Raw genomic sequence first — 22,099 nt, forward strand, 5'->3', positions numbered from 1 at the left:
ATTCACTGATATTAATAAAATTACAAAGGGCATGCAAATTGTGTCTTAACAGAAAAAAAAAATCTTTACGAATCTATGTTTGAAATTTTTCTTGAATTATTAGCTTGCATGCGGTCTTGGGAAAGAAAAATGTGAACTGAATGTTAGACCAGATGGGACTTTGCCTGATTCTGTAAAGCTCTTATTGCCTTACTTTTTAGGAGTTATTACAAGGGATTTATTTGGAGAAATAAAATCAGGCACATCAAGTATATTTATCAGCAACATGAATATTCCTGCACTATAGGACTCATATACTACTATGGTTTGTATTGCATAGGGTTATTACTATTTAATGACAAAGTGCTTTTAAGTCAGTAGAAAGCCATGCATATCTCTTACTTTTTTAGCAACATCTCAAGAAACTATCTCATTGAATATAATACCTTAATTCCTTAGATAAATGGTTAAAGGCATGCAATATACTAGTGTTGTTTAGTTGACCACAGCAATATACATATTTTATGTATGTGGATTTACAGCACACATTTGGATCACAAGAATACTACGGGTACCTATGTGTTAGTGACATTGACAGGCTAAATAACTTACTCCCTGCTTCAATTCTTCTTCCTAAAGAAAAATGGGATGACCATGAATTAGATGATTCTAACTTTAGAGAAGAAGATAAAAGAGAAGTGAACTGCAGTCCAACAAAACATAAGTGCTATTGCCAGCAACAGTGTGAAACTCTTGCAATTTTGGGAGGAGGTGGCAACATAAATATTAACAGAAGAAAATAATAAATATTATCAATGCCTTCATGCCCTGTCGGTACAGTTATTAAACAGCTTTTTTTTTTTTTGTCTTAAAGCCATATTACTTTATGGGATAAAAGTTGGGAGTTGCATGCTTGGAGCATAACATAAAGGTACTATCTTGGAGCAGTACCTTTTCCTCATCAACTTCAGTCTCCATTACTCCTCTTTAACTTTTCATCTCTTTAATCATTTCTTTCTTATTTAGCAGATTCCAAGGGAAGGGACAGATTTTTTCCTGCTAGTAGTCTGGGCTGACTCCTTGCAAATAGCTCTGAAGACTAGGCTGAACTCTTTTAGATGCACATTTCCATTCTTCAAATATCTGCTTGACTACTTTCGGAACCAGTCTTCCGGATTCAGTATTTATGCCCAAGTAGCATTTATGTTTTCAATTTTTTTCCTGAAAATTCAGTGCCCAAAGAAAATTTACTCCAAATTTTAACATTCAGAGACACAATGAATATAAGATGCAGGAAAACTGCCTAATAGCCATTTCACTGAATAATTGCTGTGATTCTATTCTAAGAGTACCAGGATCAAATCCTCCTCATCTTCACAGTTTATCTGTTGTAAGTCAAGGAGGGCTTTTACCAATTTAAGCCAGGTCTAAAATGTTATATTTTCAAGAATTCCAAATAATTACACATAGCTACCTCTCAGCTTATTTTCTTCTCAGGAGCATTAATACTTTTATATTAATCATTGTTCAGATTACTTGTGCTGAAGAGATTGACAAAAGACATATAAATTAGATTCTTAACAGCATTTACTATCTTCAAGGAGCAAGGAGGTAATTCTTTATTTGCAGAAAAAGACCACCAAATAAACTCAATTCAGGCTGTTTTATGGTAACAATCAAGCTGCAGGTCACAGAGTAGTAAGATAATGCAATTATATGATTTTTATTTAGAGAACAGAAGCAAATGATTGCTGTAGCAAGCGAGGAACATATCTGACCACAAACCTCTCTGCCTATCTATAGAATGGAATGATGATACCATAATAATAATGTACTGCCTTCCTTTTTTATTGCAATTTTATAGACCTATTTTGCTTAATACAGTGCTGGAACATTTTACCTTGAGTAGTTTCATGAGGCCTTCTAACTGAACCATGAGTTCTCTTCGGCTTTCCTGAAGAGCTGACATTCTCTGTTCCAACTCATCTTTCCTCTGTCTAAACAGCAGGCAGTGAAGATGAAAGCAGTGCATAAACATGGAGCAGAAAGTCTGCATTTGCATCTGAGGTATATGACAATCTGAATATAAGAACTGTACTTGATTTCCTATGTGGACGGGTCTTCCAAACTTAGACATGAACTGGCGGGAACAACAGCAATAATTCTCTATTCATAAACATGTCAGCATGTTTTACTTTTACCATTCCTCTGACAGTATAGAGTGCCTTAGGGGGTCTTCATTAATTTTATCTCCACAAAAATAACTCTGCAAAATGGATTTGATACAAAGCCATCCAGTGAGCAAGAACTGTGTCTCCTTAGGCTAAGTCTAACATTTTAATCGTAATATATAGTCTTGCACTGGCTCTATGTCCATTTTAAACTGGATATTAAACTATGCATATTTCTTTTGGCTCTTTGAACAGAACAACTAGTTTTATTCAATCTTGGTGATAAACTAAGGATAACTCTTATTTGTATTCAAAATGTTAACGAAAGTAGCTCTACAAAAGGATGTGTGCTTTCATTGGAATATTAAAATAATGAATATTCTCGCTTGTAAGTTTAAAAATGGTAATTATTTCTTACCTAAAATAAATGGTTTTACATGGAATTAAACAAAACAGGCAAGAGGTGTTATGCTAAATGTGACATATCTCTACCTCCCCATATTTCATTCGCATATTTACCTCAGGAGGCGAAGTTCTGCCAGGAGCGTAGGGTTTTGTGCTGCCTTTTCTGGTGTGGTCTGAGATGCCTGCTCATGTTCAAGCCGCAGCCTGTGAATCTCTTGTAAGATTTCTCTGGCATAGGAAGAGAGAAAATTAAAAAACAGTGATAAGTATGATTTTTTTTCCCATGAGAAAAGTTGTTTAACACAGAACATTGCAAATAATGTTAACTAATTTGAGATATTTATGGATAAACTTCTGGATCTTAGCAAGCAATTCATAGCAGAGAAGCTTTTAAACGTTTAAAGCTGCTTTTTTGACAACCAACCCTTTGCCCTCCATCTGGGAACTCTTCAAAAATTGCCACAGATGTAATTCAAAGAAGTTGCTGCCCGAGACAAACACTGCAAAAATTGATCAGAACTAGGGCTGTCAATCACCAGCACACGCATTAGAACAGGGGTCTTCAAACTTGACAGCTTTAAGACTTGTGGACTTCAACTCCCTGGCTGGAGAATTCTGGGAGTTGAAGTCCACAAGTCTTAAAGCTGCTAAGTTTGAAGACCTCTGCATTAGTCACTTCACAAGGCTGAAAGATTAACCATTACAAGATAAAAATGGCTGGCTTCATGCCTAATATGGCACTAGATCTCATGGTTTCTAAACTGGTACCTTAACCACTATAGTAAACTGGTTTTATTGTAATATTAGCATATTATTTTTCCTTCAACACTGCTATTTTCTTTCTTTCTCTCACCTTATCAAATCATTTGTTTTCTGAAGAAAAGAGATGACAGATTTCTATCACAAAAATCTTAAATGTATATTTTAAAATACTAAGTGTAATAATGTTATGGCAAAGAAAACAAATAAACTCTTCTGTATGATGGTCACCTGTAATGTATCTGTGGGTTTCCTTATATGCAATGTTGTGAATTTTGCTTTGATACCAACTATATATGCAATATGTTTTGTCCACAGACATACATTTGGATTAATGTAGGTTTTGGGACTTTACCTGTTCTTATTTTCAAGTTCTGCAATAAGCTGTCGTTGTTGCTTATTTGCATCAATAGAGAATGAAATATCTGGAGTGCCTCTTTGTTGTGGTTGCTGTTGTGGCTGCTGTAAAACAGATTGAACATGTTATCACATATATATGTAAATGAATATTATTTAAAGGAAGAAAACGGTAGTATTTTTCCTTAGTATATCTAAGTATATTGTCCATAAGCATAAGTCCCTGGTTTCAAAATTCACTTTAGCTGAGATTTCACATTATATATTTGACAAATATGTAATTTCTCTCGTTTCACCTCTATGGTAACATAGATGATAATAACTTTGCTTGTAATTTATAGTGTAACTGTAACGACTGGCAAATTTTAATAGAAATCTTACCCATCTAGAGTAAGGGCAGAACTAGGATGCTTCCATAGACATTGTGAGCTAAATAAAACATATTTGTATTTAATAGCAATAGCATTTAAATTTATATATCACTTCACAGTGCTTTACAGTTCTCTCTACATGATCTACAGAGTCAGCATATTGCCCCCAACAATCTGGGTCCTCAGTTTACCAACCTCGGAAGGATGGAAGGCTGAGTCAACCTAGAGCCTGGTGAGATTCGAACTGCCAAATCGCAGGCAGTTGGCAGGCAGAAGAAGTTGCTTGCAGTACTGCATTTTAACCACTGTGCCACCACGGCTCTTTAAGTCTGTGTGAAGGAGCCTTTTGTTTTATAAAGCAGTGAAATGGTGGACAGATAGTAAAATTAAAACACAACAGACAATACTCTGCTTTAAGCTGTAATGCTATACCCACTGTAAGTGGATATAATAGGCACATACAACCAAACAAACGTCTAGAGGTCTATGATTGTAGGTAATGATGAATCTATATGATAGGTAATTCAGAAAATTAAGAATTAAAAAGCAAGAGGAAAACTCAACCTATGGCAAAGAGGTCATGTAGACTTCATTAAGTTATGTTCAGTTAAAATTTGTTTTTCTTTCTGGCCAGTGCAATCCAATTGCTAAGTAATTAAAAATTATTTTCTATGATACTGCCAATTGCTAGTTGCACAATTAACACTTTACTGAGAGATAATTATACCTAGTATGTAATATTTCTTCTACTGCTGAAGGGGGGTGGGGGGAAAGAGCAACAGCAATTACCAGAAGCAGTTTTCTAGGCTTTTCCCCCTCAAAGAACAACAATTTGGTGAAACCAAATCTCTCATAGATGGGGTACAAAATTGCTGCAGCTGCCTTAGGAGTACCTTATATTATAATCTATTCAGTCACCTGTGTCTTCTTTTGATTTTCTAGGCTTGAAGTTAAATCTTAAGGAACAGCCTCTTAAGGGAACTCCTTATATAATGCTTCTAATAAGAAAGCACAGGCAAATGAGGTACATACACAATGATGCAGGTATGCATGGTGGACACCCACACACATATTCCACTACCCTAAAAAGATTCAAAAATATCACAAAAAGTGAAGGAAATTAATTAAATCTGAGGGAATGACCAGAAGACTCTTTGAGGAATTAAAATAAGTTCATAGTGGAAAACAAGTTTCACTATAGTATTAGGCAATCATCCATTGCCTAATGTCATCGAATGAGTTGCTGTATAATCAATAACTTGCTTGTGGCAAGAATTTATTCTGCACATTGCATGGGTGACTACATATTGTTCTTTGTTTACCTGAGGTATAATATATATTATATTGATTCAAGGCTTTCCAAACCAACTCCAAACTTAACAATAAAGTATAGATCATTTTTTTGAGGCACAGAATAACTAAGGCACCTTCAATATGTGTCAGAGAAATTTCAAAGCACACAGGAGTGAAAGAAGAAGAAAGCCTACCTGCTCAATGAAGGCCTTTTACCCCAAAGCTACATTGCTGGGTGAGCTTCTCCCTTTGTTGTCCCTGCAATATCAAATCTCCAAAGCTCTTAGTTTATACTTAGATATTGCATCTGCATCAGTGGGCACCTCCCAAAGCTACCATTTGTTTTTTTCTTTAAGACAAGAAGTCTATTTTCTAATACTACAAAGAAATTAAGTGAATGAAGCTTGGTGCTCTCTTAAAGCCTTAAAAGAAAAAAAGAAGCAAAGACAAATAATCTCAAAAGCCCAGCCTTAGCAACACCAAAGACTGTGTACAAAGCAAGAAGCGAGATTTTTTTTTAATCTCACAGAAGACACTTAATAGGACAATTTGTTTTGTTCTTTAGAATTTGCTAGCTCTTATTAATTTTGTTATTGGTTCTAATAATTGTCATTTGTTTATTTTACATATAAATTCAGACTCTGTTTTTAAGAGCAAAAATACAATTTGAAAAGCAATGCTAAAATAACAAAACACTGAATAATGAAATAGCATAACTTAAAAGCATAAAAATTTACAGCTATAAGACACTGAAGGGCCTAAATATTTTCCAAAAGCAGAAACTAAGAATGTGAAGCAGTGGTGAAATCTAAAATTTGTTACTACTGGTTCTGTGGGCGTGGCTGGGTGGGGGGGTAATGTGACTGGGTGGGGGTGACCAATTTTTTTTTTTACTTTTAAAACCATTTTTTTTACAACCTCTTCAGCGAAGAGTTTGTAAAAAAATGCTTTCAAAAGGCTCTGATGATCCCAGCTGAGTTGCCTGATCGGCAGAGCCTTTTTTTCTTTTAAATGCCTCTGATGATCAGGCAACTCAGCTTGGATCGTCAGAGACATTAAAAAGAAAAAAAGACTCTGCCGATCAGGCAACTCAGCTGGGATCGTCAGAGCCTTTTGAAAGCATTTTTTCTACAACCTTTGAGGAGGTTGTAGAAAAAATGCTTTTAAAAGCCTTTGATGATCCCAGCTGAGCCGCGTGATCATCAGAGGCTTTTTTTTTTTACTTTTAAAAGCATTTTTTTGGCCGAAGAGGTTGTAGAAAAAATGCTTTTAAAAGTTAAAAAAAAAGCCTCTGATGATTGTGCGGCTCAGCTGGGCATGGGAAGGGGGCAGGGATTTTTGCTACCGGTTCTCCAAATCACCCGCCTCCATCGCTGGAGCTCCACCACCCGCCTGATGTGAAGCTTATATGTTTGTACAAACATACTACACTAGTAGGTTTTGTTAATTTAGTAACCATACAACTGGAAGGAGGTTACTTCAGGACACCCGGAACTAGTTCTGTAGCATAAAAAATTCTAACTTCTAAGAGAAGAAAAGAAATATCTAAGAGAAACAGACAGGAGGTTGAACAACTAGCCTCGTGATGCGACCGGAACCATCTGGAACTGAACACACTCAAAACCGTAGAAATTGTGGTAGACTTTAGGAGAAACCCTTCCATACTTGTACCTCTATCAACAGTAGAGACCTTCAAATTTCTAGGTCCTACCATATCGCAAGATCTAAAATGGACAGCTAACATCAAAAACGTTATCAAAAAAGCACAACAAAGAATGTTCTTTCTGTGCCAACTCAGAAAGCTCAAACTGCCCAAGGAGCTGCTGATACAGTTCTACAGAGGAATTATTGAATCTGTCATTTGCACCTCTATAACTGTTTGGTTTGGTTCTGCAACCCAACAAGTCAGACACAGACTTCAGAGGATAATTAGAACTGCAGAAAAAACAATTGCTACCAACCTGCCTTCCATTGAGGACCTGTATACTGCATGAGTCAAAAAGAGGGCTGTGAAAATATTTACAGATCCCTCACATCCTGGATATAAACTGTTTCAACTCCTACCCTCAAAACGACGCTCTAGAGCACTGCATACCAGAACAACTAGACACAAAAACAGTTTTTCCCTGAACACCATCACTCTGCTAAACAAGTAATTCCCTCAACACTGTCAAACTATTTACTAAGTCTGCACTACTATTAATCTTCTCATCGTTCCTAATGGTAGGGCTGGTGCTTGTACCAATTTTTCTTTAACTAGATTTAGGTTCCATTAGATGCAAACAAGCACATCCAAGAGAAAAGCCAATTTTAGAGTAAGATGTGCCAGACTGCAATTACAAGGATTGTCTTGGCAAAGGTTTTCATTTCAATATGTATTTTTTTAAATAAAATATCTTTCCCCCTAATTAAAATTACTTACTGATGAAGTAGTCTCTGCTGCCAGTCTTGCTGCATACCGGGCGATCAGTCTATGTTCTTCATCTAGACGGTTTGGGCTGTCAAGTAAACTGTTATAGGAGAAGGGCAAGGAACAATGAAAAAATATTAATATAAATGTTTAAGAGGAAAATGCTCCTTAATTTATACAGAGAAATGATATCTGTGATGATGATGGTAGAGGAGACATGATAGAAATTAATAAAATCATGGAAAAGAGGGAGAAAATGGACATATAATGTTCTTCTATAACCCTGTATCCCTAGATCAAGTGAAATAGTTTGATAGCAATTAAAAGAAAATTAAGTAATGTGAGGAATTTCCAGCTGATGAAGTGGGTACAAATTGCTGACTTTACAAAGTGACTGAAGTCTAGTGACTTCACAATTTCATAGTGATTAAATTAACCAAAGGCTACAATCATGCCATCAAAAAGTACCTGCCATAATCAGAAACAGCATGCCTATGAAAAAGGAGCTTTTTTTTTTGTCAACCCTGGTAGAGGTTTGTCAAAAGTTTTTGATTGATCACTGCTGGGAATAGATTGCTGGAACAAAGGATGTCTACAGGGTATGGTTTAAACATGTCAAGATTGTGGCTACAATGGTGTGATTGAAGATCCACCTATTTTTCTGTGCAAATCATCTCTCTTCCCCCTCCCCCCCACACACATAGAGATTCAACTGCGCTATCATGGCCAATGGCCATTATCTTGATTTTTTGTTTATACTCCTAGATGACTCAACCATATCTACTCCAAATGTATTAGGATTTCCCTATTTCTTATTGTTAATTACATTTTTGACATTATTTTACATTTGTGTTGGTTGAAGCAGCATAAAAGCACTTGACATAAATAAATGAACAAACAAACAAATAAATAATACATGTATCATCATACCATTCAACATACCCAGGAGGAATCTATTTTGAAAGGCAGTGGTAACTTAGCACTTTTGCCATCATTCCTAAACTTAAAATCATTCTGTCACTTCTATTTCTCAAAGCAAATATTTTCCCCTCTCCTAGCAAAATTTAAAAGTCAAAGCATCTTCTTTTTTCATAAAGTAAAAGCAAAACAATGATAATTTGGATTTAAAGAAACTAAAAAATTCATTTTTTTCACCCTTTTTAGTTGTTTTCATTCTAGTATGCCACTATGGTAAGATAATAACACTGGTAATTTTTTTGTAACAATGAGAAATAACTACATTTTAGCTATTTCACATTACTTTCAGGATAATGAGTCTATACCTGTAATGAAGCTTCCCTAATATACTAGACAACTTGTGACCCGCTGGGTCATCCTTTTAGATATATTTCCTCATCTAAACAAAGAATTGAAGTCCAAACCTCTGCCACAGTCTGGCCATCAGCCGCAATCATATGATTCCCATTGACTTTTCCCTTGTAAGATTCCCAGGTTTCCTCATTGAGTTGTGGGAAAGTGTCAGGGAATGTTGCAAATTAGGATTATGAGACCATAGTAACATATTCAACCTGAACATTTCTGCTCTAAACTTAAGACTAGACAAAGGTATGCAAATAACATTTTCTTAAGCTTTTAAGTAGCAGGTGAAGTAACACTGAAAATTCTGAATGGAGAATGCAGATGTAGGCTATGGGGGGATACATTTTGCTCTTTAATAAGACATTATTTATCACTCTCCCCCAAAATGTATCTGCCTAAATTGTGTGGGCATGCAGACAAATAATTAACAGATAGATAAAAGAACACAAATAAGGTTGTAATAATGCATTAGGCTGAAAAGGGTGGTGGTGCAATTATTCAGTGAGGTAGTAATTGTACTACATTTCAACCTAATCGTGAAGAAGAATTTACTGCCAGATGTTTCAAGGCAAAACAAAAAACAAAAACAAAAAAAAAACTCTAGCAGACCAAAGATTATTCACATAATTCTTAAAGCTAAAAGACTGCTTGATGGAATAAAACAGCAGGAAAAGCTAAATACTGCAACTCCAAATAAAACCAGTCCATTCCTTTAGTGCTGTGACACCTGAACATGCGAATTTATCTTGCTTACATACAATAAGAAAGACAGGGTTACAAATGAGTTATTTCTCAACTGATACAATGGTGAGATTACAGAATGGGACTAATTTGCTCTAAATCAGTTCAGATGATTTAGGTCTATTAATGTGCCATGATAAATTATATCCACACTTCAATAAATACAAGGCACTGTGCTCTGAGGGACAGTGTAAAAACAACAGCTAAAAGCAAGCTAAAGCAAACTATTTTATTTCTGAAATCATCAAATCCCCAAATGACTGCTTGGCTATGATTAAGATGAGCAAAGGAGCGCCACACTATGAAAATCTTCAGATTCTGAATTCTTCATACAGTAACTGCTGGTAAATAACACATAACAGCAGGCCAGTGTTTCTCCTGGCATCTTAGATGATCCTAATACCTTAATGCTTCTCAATCCATTAAAAAAAAAAAAAGGGGGGGGGACATAATATACAAAATTCTGAACTTCTTGTGCTGTTTTATTTTTATGAATATGTATTTCTTATAATTTTTTTCACCCAACAGCATTTCTTTAAGGAAGTAAGTGCATTGATTCTAATACTTTAATGCTTCTCAGTCCATTCAAAAAAGGACCTCACAATATACAAAATCCTGAACTTCTTGTGCTGTTTATTTCTAAGAATATGTATTTCTAATTTTTTCATCCAATAGCATTTCGTTAAGGAAGTTGGTGCATTCTGAGTTTACATATTGGACCACAATATGGCTTAGAAAAGATAAATAGATGGATGGATATAGAGATATATAGATTAGATATAGAAATAGATGATACAGATATAGATACAGATATAAACAAATGTGTCTGCCTATTTCACTGTTTGCTGGGCTCCAATCATAGTAGACTCCTAATGGTGTACATATTCTATACAGCAATCCAATTAAAAATAATAAATAAAAATGTTAGCCCAAAGATCTCGGGGATCACATGCAGCTACTTCTTATGCAGGCAGGAACAAGATAACAATATGTCCCAAAGGCCTGCCCAAAAACAGGTGTTTTTGAAAACTAAGAAATGCAAGAGCCAATCTAATATCTGGATGAATGGTGTTGCAGAAATAGGAGCATCAATTGAAGAAGTCTTGTGTCATGGGTTCTACAGATGACACTCCCTGAAAAAGGGCCTGCGATAAAATGCTTTCTTCCTGATCTTAATAGATAATCAGAAATCATTGAGGATACACGGCTCCAAAGGTACACATAGTGCTATGAAAGCGACATCACCAGGACCTTAAATTGCACCAGGAAGCAAATTGGTAAACAGTGCAATTCTCAGAGCAGTTACACTGTGAACTGATTAATAGTCATCTGTCTGAGCCACTTTTTCTGGACCAGCTGAAGTTGTTCAAGTCATCTTTAAAGGAAGTCCAATGTAAAAGCATCGCAGTAATCAAACAACAGGTGACCAAAGATAAGTAAAAATGAGTTGGGACAACTTCTCGAGGAAAGATTATACCTGATGCATAGGACAGCACTGTAGGAAAGATCTCCTTTCACAGCTGCTACTTGCTCCTCATCAAGCAATAGCTGTGAGAATAGAAGGACCTTATTTTATGGGCCAATTCTGACTGGCAAAACATGATCCTATTCAGAATTAAAGATCAAATTTATCTGAAATCACAATGTTTCTAAACCACATGTCATTAGATTAGACTTAATCATGTTTGTCTCTATCTAGAGCCTGGGGCACTCCTATTCAGTTGGTAACTGAGATGTAAAGGTGAGTATCTTCAGCATATGAATGATTCCTGACTTCAAACTAATGGATTATCCCTCACCTCCCTGCAGCTTCATGTACATACAGTACCAATAGAGAGAAAATTAAGACTTTTCTCCACCTTCCTGACATTTTTGGAAAGAAGAGAACCATCAAAGGGCAGTGCCTTCTACCCCCAACCTTGGCACACAGTTCTATATGTGCAACATGAAGGCTTCAGAGAAATTAAACAATAGCAAGGCAATCATCTTTCCCCTATATCAGACTTTCCAGAAATCCTCCATAGGAGCAATTGTTATGGACTTGTTTCCATATTATGCAGGGCAGAATGCAGATATAAAAGTGTGCAGATAATTCATCTCTTCCAGAGCTCTGGAGAGACTCGTATGCTTTCAATAACCTTTTGTTATTTTATTATAAAATGAAAATTACAGCTAAATATCCAAACGTTTTATCATCTTTTCTGTGATTTACAGTCATGCACAAAAAACACGCTTACCTGAAAATCTAAATAAAATGACCATACAGGATATTGCCCTTCCAAAGATTGCAGCTCTCTGAGAGAGGTGACCAATCTAATGTCTTGGGCAAGAGTGGATGGCTGACTCCTGGGAATATAGCTTGCAGGAATGTTGCAAATGTTGCTGCTCATATGCGAAGAATATAGATTTGAAGGCATACTGATGTTCAGCTATCTTATAGCAAAGTGAAACTATTCACTTGGACTGATGCTAGGGAAGAATGTTTTACATATTTTATATTTTATATGTCCTTGAAAGACCAGGAATAATTACTGGTCCAGGCAAAATGGTGCCAAATGATCTCATTATGTTCCTGGTGGTCTGTAGTGCAAACAAACTTTTTGCCCATGGGTGAATTGATGATGGCCATACCTAACTGATACATTTTTCACTATGGCTGTTCTGTATGGCTGAGTTGTTGAGGGTAGGATATTGTTTCTTCCAAGCAGGATGAAGTTGGAGTGACCAAACCCCAATCTATAAAGTACAGTGCAAAACAGGGCAGGAGCTGGACTTTGTATCACCTTGTTTTTGTGTAAGACACTGAGCTTGTTAACCAGAAGGAAGGCAACTTGATTTACCAAAGTTTAAAAAAAAGCACCCAGTTTATGCCTATCTGAAGAAGATACTTTGCTCTAGCAATACTGGTATGTTTGAAAAAGAATCCTTAGGGATGTAAAACCAAAAGTCAGATGAGATGAGAAGATAAAGATCCTTGCACAGTTCTAAAGTATTTTAAAGACGAGATGAGAGAAGATTAAGCAAGCTAAAAAAAACACTCTTCAAAAAGGACGAATTGTTTTTTTTTAATAAAACAATTTGATGATCGGTTCAAGGACAAATGTGCTGATATTGTGACAACTGAAAAACAGAAAAGCTAGGATTATGTCTACTTGCACAGTATGTGAAGGGACAGGGATCCTACCAATGAATTCTATAAACTCTAGATGAGTCTTAGTGTGGCTGTATGCAAACACATAGATCAACAGTATGAATCACAGAGACCATGATGTAGTACCACTTTGACTGATGTCGATTTTCTTCAGTTTTAATAACTGAACGCTCCCCTACACACTTTTCTCAAGAGGAAATCTAATACAATCTAATTTAAATGATTTTAGAGTTGAAAGAAATAGGTAGAAATCTTGGCTATTATTAGATGCCTGATCAACAATTGCATCTATTTCACAAGCTTAAAGTGAAACATAAGATAACAAAAAGAGTGGAAAATAATCTCTTGCACATTAAAAACATAATTTAAACAATTATCAGTAACTTTACTGTTAACAGTTTGATCCCCAAATTCTCCAAGTACATCTGTTTGTTGAATCTGTATTTAACACAGCTTTTTCAGTAAAAGTTATATATTTTTTGCTTAGAAGTCACTCCCATGTAAAAAAAGAATATGCTGCGCAGTATTTGTAGATCAGGAGTTTGAAAATTTTTTTGACCTGATAGTTATAGTTCCCCATGAATCGATACATTCTAGAAAGAAAGTAGGATCAGGGTAGTACAGGGTAAAGTACTAGGGCTAAATAAAAACTTGAATGTATATTAAATTTGTAAAATACAGTTAATATTATTAAATATTCAAAAATAATTATAATTAGTTCTTATTTAATAATTTACTCTTTGTAAATTTAAAATCTTATTTTTTTAAAAAAATAAAAGTTATAATTTGGCAGCAAATATTGTAAGGGTTGGGAGCTACAACCAAGTATTTTTTGTGTACTCAGAGCATATAAAATATTCCTAAACTGTCTCGCATAGGCTCTTTGTACCCCAATTAGTATGATACTAAGATAAATGAGTCCCATTTAATATAATATTTATAAATACATGAATGATTGCATCATAAACACTAATGCAAATCAATATTCATGGCAATAATTCTAATCAAGGCAACTATTTATGAAATTTAGCATGCTGTGGTAATAAAAGGGAATGAGAAGACCAGTTCAATCAAGTCAGATCTGCTCCATTGTTGAGGAATCTCCATTGGATGATCAGGCTTGTGTCCCTCTTCTCTAGAGACCCCACCAAGGCACCCAGCCTGCACTAACCGTGAGGGGTTGTTCTGGAGCATGTTGACATACAACCCAATGAGAACATGTTCATCAGCCAGCCTGTCTGCAACATCGAGGCTATACTGTAACCTGAAACAGGGTTGAGGGGAGGAGGGTATAGTCCGGACAGACAAAGAGAAATAAAACAGAGAAAGCAGGAGCAAGTAAGAGTGCGAAATGGGAATTTACAAATGCGCAGTCAAATGTTCTTCAGTTTGTTACCAAACCCAACCATTGCAGGTAGAGCTCAGGACAGAACTTAAGAAGGCAGGCCTATAGAGCAAAGGTATCAATTTGCTAGTACAGTACATACAGACCACCTACAAAGTTTAATAGGGTAGTGATGCTCAAGAACATGCACAAACTAGCCTAGGATTAGTGCTACTATGAAGCATAATGTAAAAAAGAAAATCTTACAAAAGTTGCTAATTATATCTGCAAATCCTAAGCAAATATATTCAGAAACAATTTCAATGATAACAGATATTTTACTGTAGTGCTAATCTTTATAAGCAGAGCAGTCATGTTAAATGGTTCCCAGGAATGAAAACTTTCAAACAGCATGCAGAAGATTACATGTGAAGAGACTTGTGCCCATAAAATATTCTTTACACAAGGCAACCTAGTGTACCAGAGAGAAGGTTAAAGGTGGATCATCTCACTGATATGCTAGATTTTCAGTGGAAAATATTTTTTTAGGAAGGAACAAATATATGATTTCTTCAAATGCCGGTTAAAAGGACAGAGTCCTAGGAACGGTATATTACATTATTGAATTGCAAAGACAGATTAGCTATTTAAGATAAGCACATAATATGAAATCTGGATAGATACAGAGCAAAGTGTAGAATTATATTTTAAGAGATTATATTAGAAAATCATTAAAATTGTATAATGTGTGTATGTGAACACACTTAATTCCTCTGGCGTAGTAATTAAAACTATCTATGGTTATACTCTTAGTAAAATACATAATATATTGAAAGGAAGCGGCATTTGCTTTAGTTGTGTTAGTATACACTACTAATGCTTTTTGAAACTTACCCTTTGCCTTTCAAAAAACCTGCAACAGCCCTAGCCAGCAATTTGACCTGCTCTACTTCATTATCCTTGTAAGGAGAGCTAGTTAATAACACAATACATATTGACAGCTAACTATTACTGAAACTTGTTCACTAACTGAAACCTAAGTAATTAATAATAAAAATTATGTATGGCTACTCAAAACAAAGAATGCTTCTCCCAGTACAATGTAAGTACCTCATCACAGGATTGCAGTCTAAAACTATAATGATAAAAACAAAATATTGCATAAGTGTAAAACAACTTGCAACACTTTTGCTACAGAATATTTTTCACAACTATAAATGCACTGCCCGCTAAATGATACCGTGTTTCCCTGTCTTATATTTTTTTGAACCCTGAAATAAGCGCTTGGCCTTATTGCCATGCGCTCAAAAGACCGATTGGGCTTTTTATCAGGGGATGTCTTATTTTGGGGGAAACAGGGTAACAACTTTGGAATAATAATGTACTTAAATAAAAACTAAACGTACTTTGATAATAACGTACTTAAATAAAAACAGATTCTAAAAATTATTTAAGAGTTGCAAACTAGACATTGAATGAATCAAAAATGAAAAATACTAACACTTTAAAAATCATTTTCCAACATAGGGTTTCTGCAGGAAGTATGAGAATGCAATAAAAACACAGTACTTTTTGTTACCACAGAAACATAACCTTGCCACATTCAAAAAAATCTACATGAAACTGAAGAAGCACTTAGTGAAGATTTTAATTTAAAATTAGAAAAGTATATTTATTTAGGTATCTCTGCACTGATAGTTCAATACTGCATTTTAAGGCTCAGGTTAAAATATGTACTTTAAAAACCAAAATTTCATTTCTTAATGCAGTTCTGAGCAAAAAATATACCGTAATTTGAAAGAATTTTAAAAACAGATTTAAAATGAAATGTATTATAAAATCTTGTCCCTGTTTCATTTTACTCCATTCCTGTTTGCCATTCCCTAAAGCAGACTTTTCATGACAGCTACATATATGGCTGTATGTCATTCAAAATAGTGGATTCCTCTGTTTAAAACATAATACTAGAAGATGATATAATGAAGGGAAAAAACTTTACCTAATGCACAATGCAGCTAGTCCCAAACAAACTTTATATTTATTTAATCCAACTCAATCTGCAGCTACTACATTAATATGATGTGGACTTAAGTTTTCATGAGTCCACATCATTATATCACTGACATCTAATTCAGGAGAAGAAGATGATTTCAAGTCCTATGAAGCAGGTTTCAGTATGAACAGAAGTTCTATTTGTGCAGGGGACAAAAGTAGGACATCTTTTTTTCATTTATGCTAGGAACATTTCTTTATATATAAAGGGAAATTACGATGTATCCAAAGGGCAATTATCGCTCAAAAGAGCATCACTTCATAGGAACATTAATATCTCCATCTGTGGTAAAGGTGCCATGATAAATATAACTAGAAACAGAGAATAAAATGAGATGTAAGTTTTCTCTGATTTCTAAAATATCAAAATATTAATTCAAAATTAAATGCTAGTGTTTAAGGGCTAATTCTTTCTGGTATGAATCTATCAGGTTTCCAATACAGCCAAAATCTGCAAGTGAATTAAGATGATCAAACTGAAGACATGATTGGAGTTATTCAATCCTTCTTTAGAAATTTAGCAAAAATATTTTAAACTCTCAAGCTTTTTGGAATTTGACACAGAATCTGCAGTTTTCTGTACTCTTGATGAATATCACGGGTTCCATATATTTCCTCAACATGGTAGATTTCATCTCTTTCATATGTTGCATTCAATCCTGTTATAGTATTGGCAACAAGCCAAGACTCCAGAATACTGGAATGCTAAGGTATTCTGACATCTGCCTAGTCCAATCCAGCATCTTACTACTAACATAAAGTAGAATTCAGCAGCATTTTACTCAACATGTTAGGAATCTAACTGTAAATAATAAATTTAATTGTTTTTCGATAAGATTTCAAATTGTATATGTATATATATGTATATGTATATCAGTGGTGGGTTGCTCCCGGTTCTGTCCAGTTCTGTAAAACTGGTAGTAAAACTGGTGGGAGGCTCCACCCACCTGCCACCTGCCAGAAGCTTCTGCACATGTGCAGAAGTGCGCGCTCCCGCTGTGAACCAGTAGTAAAGGTAAGTAGAACCCACCCCTGATGTATATGTATATGTATATGTATATGTATATGTATATGTATACGTATACATATACGTAGATAGATAGATAGATAGATAGAGAGAGAGAGAGAGAGAGAGATACTGTAGATATAGATATACTGTAGATATAATATAGATATAACATCTGGGAATACCACAATGCAGTGATCAACAGTTACATATTGAAATTAATTTCCTACTAAGCAATGGAAGAGACATGCATAGTAACAAAATATATAGAAAGAACAGGAATTAAAATAATACAAAATAAAGAAGAATTAACTTTCATGAAAGGAAAAATAACTATCTACTCTATATGTTTCAGCTTGCCATTTATCTGATTTCATTTCAAACACTTGTCCTATCATTGTAGTAAAAATGTTTATTTTCAAATACTATAGTAAGAAACATACTGTCCCAGAGTTTTATTTAAATCTTGATGAAACAAGGCATTATCTGTTTTAATAAGGGAGCAATGTAGACTAACCTAGCACTGCACTAGTTAAAGGCCTTGTATCATACAAATAAAGCTGATTTTTAAAACATAATTTAGGACTCAAAATACAGTGAAATATTGCAGAAGATATTTAACTGAAATGGGATCAGATCAAATTTCTCTTTTCTCAGGCATCAGCCAAAAGCTAAATTACAGTTGGGTGCAGTGGTGAAATCCAAATTTTTTACTACCGGTTCTGTGGTGGATGGGGCGTGGCTTGGTGGGCGTGGCAGGGGAAGGATACTGCAAAATCTCCATTCCCTCCCCATTCCAGGGGAAGGATACTGCAAAATCTCCATTCCCATCCCACTCTGGGGCCAGTCAGAGGTGGCATTTGCCGGTTCTCTGAACTACTCAAAATTTCAGCTACCAGTTCTCCAGAACCTGACAGAACCTGCTAGATTTCACCCCTGGTTGAGTGGTTGTGAGATTGGGTTCAAGCGAAATTGCGGGAAGGTATTTGGTTTTTAATTTTTATGTGTCTGTTTGGGAGCTTATACCATCTTTTTCAACAATTTCCCGCTTTAAAGGACAGGAAAGTATGCCATCAGGTTTTAGCAATAATGTGCAAAGAGGATCTAAGAGCTGCAAAAAGATAATTCAAGGAGTAAGCCTGAAGACTGGCTATTCCTCCTTTACTTCATAACCTTCAGATGTAATAGAGGCTGAATTGGCTTAATTCATTAAGTATTATTCAGTTTATCAGTATCTACTGGAAATTGATTAAATGCATTCACTGTGTCCTCATTTATTTTTAAGTACAGACTCTTTGCTTTGTCGCTTAACAGCAAGTTCCACTTTACTGCTTCTGAATACTGTTATTTTATATATATTTATACACATACAAAACATAGACAGAACGAGTTATGTTGTATTTTGGATTCTGTCTATAATGTTTTATCAGACTTGAAAGTAGGCTGTGTTCACTTGATTTCTTTTTTCTGGGTGAGCGTGGGGTATATACTATGTAGGAATATGTTTAGAACAATTTGAGGCAATATGAAATAATACAGTTGGATATATGCATGAGGATGGAGAAAGGTTCAACAAAATGAATCTATCTATCTATCTATCTATCTATCTATCTATCTATCTATCTATCTATCTATCTTACATTCCTTCATAACCGTATATGTTTTAAAAATGATATTCATGATGTCATTTGTGAAAATGCATACTGATTTACTTATACTACAGTCCTGTACCAGTTTATTTGGAACTAAATTTATCGAATTAACCTTATGAAACATCTGTCAAATCTGATTCAAGTCAGTACACTTTACATATGGAATATTATATGATTCTTTGAAAAATGAATAGATTTTAGAAGAACTATTATTGTATGAGTAAGCACATTAGATGGGTAAGATCAACAGGTCAGTATAATATATTCAAACTTCCATCATGCAAGAATGCCTGGCCAGCTATTTCTAAGAATCTCAAAAGTAGGACATTGAGGATATTTAAGCATAATTGCTGCATGCGTGAATAAGACCTGTACCTTGGGAATTCCTTTGAGAAAATAACTATTGGAAGTAAAATGAAAGACATCATTATAGGATTAATCATACTGGATAACTGAAGGGAGAAAATATTTATTTACCACATTTCTAGGACACCCAGACAACTCTGGAAAGCTTTACAAACTAAAAACGCAATACAATATAAAACAATATAAAACCAAGCATAAAAAAACTCCACAGGTATACAGAGGGAAACTACCAAGAGGCACAACATACAATCACTACATCCATTACTAAAAGAGGACTTGCCCAACCTGCATAACCCCAGGCCTAAAGACATAGTAAAGTTTTTTGAGATACATTGAAGGCTGGTAAGGGAGGTGAGTATGACACTTGGCAACCAGTGAAATTCACAGAGTAGGAGCTAAAAAATATCCTTAGAACCAGGAAGACCAAATACCCAGACTTGTTAGGGTTGAGCACAACCCTTTTCATCCTCATCCATATCTCAACAGCTTCCTATGCACTTGGAGAAGTTTGGATAGCATTGCTTGGTTTGCTAGTGGCTGAGTTTATAACTGGGTACTATCTGTATACTGATGATACCTGACTCCCAACTGATGACCACAGGTAGAAGTTAAATAGGAAGGGCAAGAGTATTGAGCCCTGAGTCACTCCACAAAATTAGGACTTTGGAAGTCAAACTCCCCTCTCCTATCAACACCCATTGTAACCTTTCACAGAGAAAGGAGGAGTACCATTATAACACTGTGTCCCCCATTTCCATATCCTCAGCTGGTTCATAAGGATAGTCAGACTGGTGTTAGCAAAAGCCCCAGTTGACCTAGGAGGGCCAGGTTGCTTATAGCATCACCATTCCAGCCTTCCCAGAACTCATCAAGTTCTGTTTCAGTTTCTATGTCCCAACCTGAAACCTAACTGAAGAGTCCAGATAATACAAGATAGTTGGAAATTGGGTGAAATTTTCCAGGAAGGTTGGATTTAGCAATATGTTAACAAGGGGAAGCAGTACACTCCTTGGCACATGGGGCCACACCATCTTTTGGATGTAGATGCCACCAAATGGACTCAACCACTTATCCCCTCTGAAGCAGCCTTCAGAAAGCATGGGAGGCAAGGCAAGGCAAGAAATAGGTAATTGTGTTGACAAGCCTTAAGAGTTCATCATTTTCTCAGAATTCACAGGACCAAACCTGTTCCTCTTAACTGAGCCAGTTCATGCTTCCATCACCTCATTTGTATCTGCCTGGTTAAAGTTCAACTTGAACAAATCTGAGTGATTTAATCCACTGGATACCTAAAGTATTCCTCACAGGGGCCCAAAAGATGGTCTTTTGGTTCATCCCTGCCTATCAAAAAGTGGGATAACCAAAAAGGGCAGTGGTCTGTTAACAGCAGATATGACAAGGGAAGAGAAATAACTATATTTCATCACTCTTATTACTACAATGTTATCCTTAATATGGGGTACTCCATGTGCTTGGTTGGATTTGCTCTCCATTTTCCTCTAATAGTGTTCTAATGTCTCTTCTGAAGACACTTTTCTGGAGTTCCTCAGAGTACCAAAGAACCTAATAGGAACAATTTAATCTAAGGCTTCAGTCATCCACCATGACTTCTATAGACAAATCATCAGATCCTTGGGCAAAACCTCAAATACTATTTGAAACCTTAATGAGTTCATTGGATGCTTTGGGTGGACTGATTGAATAGGCCCTACCTCAATATGGGGAAGGGGAACACTAAAAAGCAATCAAAAGATTATCTGACTATGTTACAGAATTGAAAGCGATGTCTTCAGATCAATTTCCAACTGTCCTGAAATAAAAATTAGAATCTCTGTGATCTCTGTCAAGGATTAGTCTGTCAATAATTTGGGACAGGTCCATGGCTTCCTTGATGGCCATGGACTCAATACTTTCAGGAGCAACTATGGTTCTTGAAGATTTAACTGCAAGATAGCCATGAAATCCAGTAGCTCAGGCAGGGATGTCACCATGCAACAGAGAGGCAAATGGAGCAGTAATAAACCTAGCTGCTTCCTGGAATGCAGCAAATCCAAATCCTTTGAATATGTTGTGCCGTTATCAATAATAATAACAAGTATGTATATTACCCTTACCTAGCATCAGATACTAATTTATTGTAACTACATTGTGCATTTGAATGCTTATCTTGTACAATGTGTAAGTAAGTTCAAAATTGGAAATTTCAAATTAACATGGAATTAATTTGAAACCCAATTCAAACTATAAAAATATTATTATTATTATTATTATTATTATTATTATTATTATTATTATTATTATTATTAAAAAGCCTATTTCTTTGATTAGTATTCTTACGGAATGACTAATGTATAACATATTGGTTTTAGTGTGGTTACAGAACTACATCAATTAGTAGTTTAGTGCTCTCATACTGACCGTAAATTGTTGTGTAGCTTATTTACATACAGGTTTATAATAGCATGCTCATCAACCACCGGATTGTCTATATTTATACTCTCAAGTAACCTGAATGAGTCAAACAATGAAACCTCATTAACAGGATGTATATGCAGAAATACACATTGGGATATACAGTATATGATGGGGATTTAATGCATCCAATTCAGTTCCACTGAATAAAGACTACTGCCTTTAAATAACAAAGTATAAACATGTAATTCAAGTTAAGAAGACCTAGGAATAAAAATAATTAGAAGTTACTACTAGTTATATCACTGAGTGAGAGAAAATATTCTTAAG

General features: G+C 35.4%; 1 protein-coding gene across 7 annotated transcripts in view; it reads right to left on the reverse strand.

Moving 5' to 3' along the window:
* DTNA (dystrobrevin alpha) overlaps window positions 1-22,099 on the reverse strand; it is a 159,899-nt gene that overhangs the window by 12,486 nt on the left and 125,314 nt on the right. For 5 of the 7 annotated variants that reach the window (XM_070940559.1, XM_070940558.1, XM_070940564.1 and 2 more), the window contains 6 exons: window positions 14,129-14,221; window positions 7,758-7,845; window positions 3,670-3,776; window positions 2,670-2,783; window positions 1,880-1,976; window positions 592-612 (listed from right to left, as the gene is read on the reverse strand). In XM_070940559.1, the coding sequence (XP_070796660.1) occupies window positions 592-612; window positions 1,880-1,976; window positions 2,670-2,783; window positions 3,670-3,776; window positions 7,758-7,845; window positions 14,129-14,221 (520 nt within the window). The remainder of the gene's footprint in view (window positions 1-591; window positions 613-1,879; window positions 1,977-2,669; window positions 2,784-3,669; window positions 3,777-7,757; window positions 7,846-14,128; window positions 14,222-22,099) is intronic. The other 2 variants (XM_070940560.1, XM_070940562.1) reach the window with 1 other exon arrangement.

Source organism: Pituophis catenifer, unplaced genomic scaffold (assembly GCF_029215685.1).
Source record: "Pituophis catenifer annectens isolate HBS135680 unplaced genomic scaffold, rPitCat1.0.hap2 SCAF_3, whole genome shotgun sequence".
Taxonomy (NCBI): Eukaryota; Metazoa; Chordata; class Lepidosauria; order Squamata; family Colubridae; genus Pituophis; species Pituophis catenifer.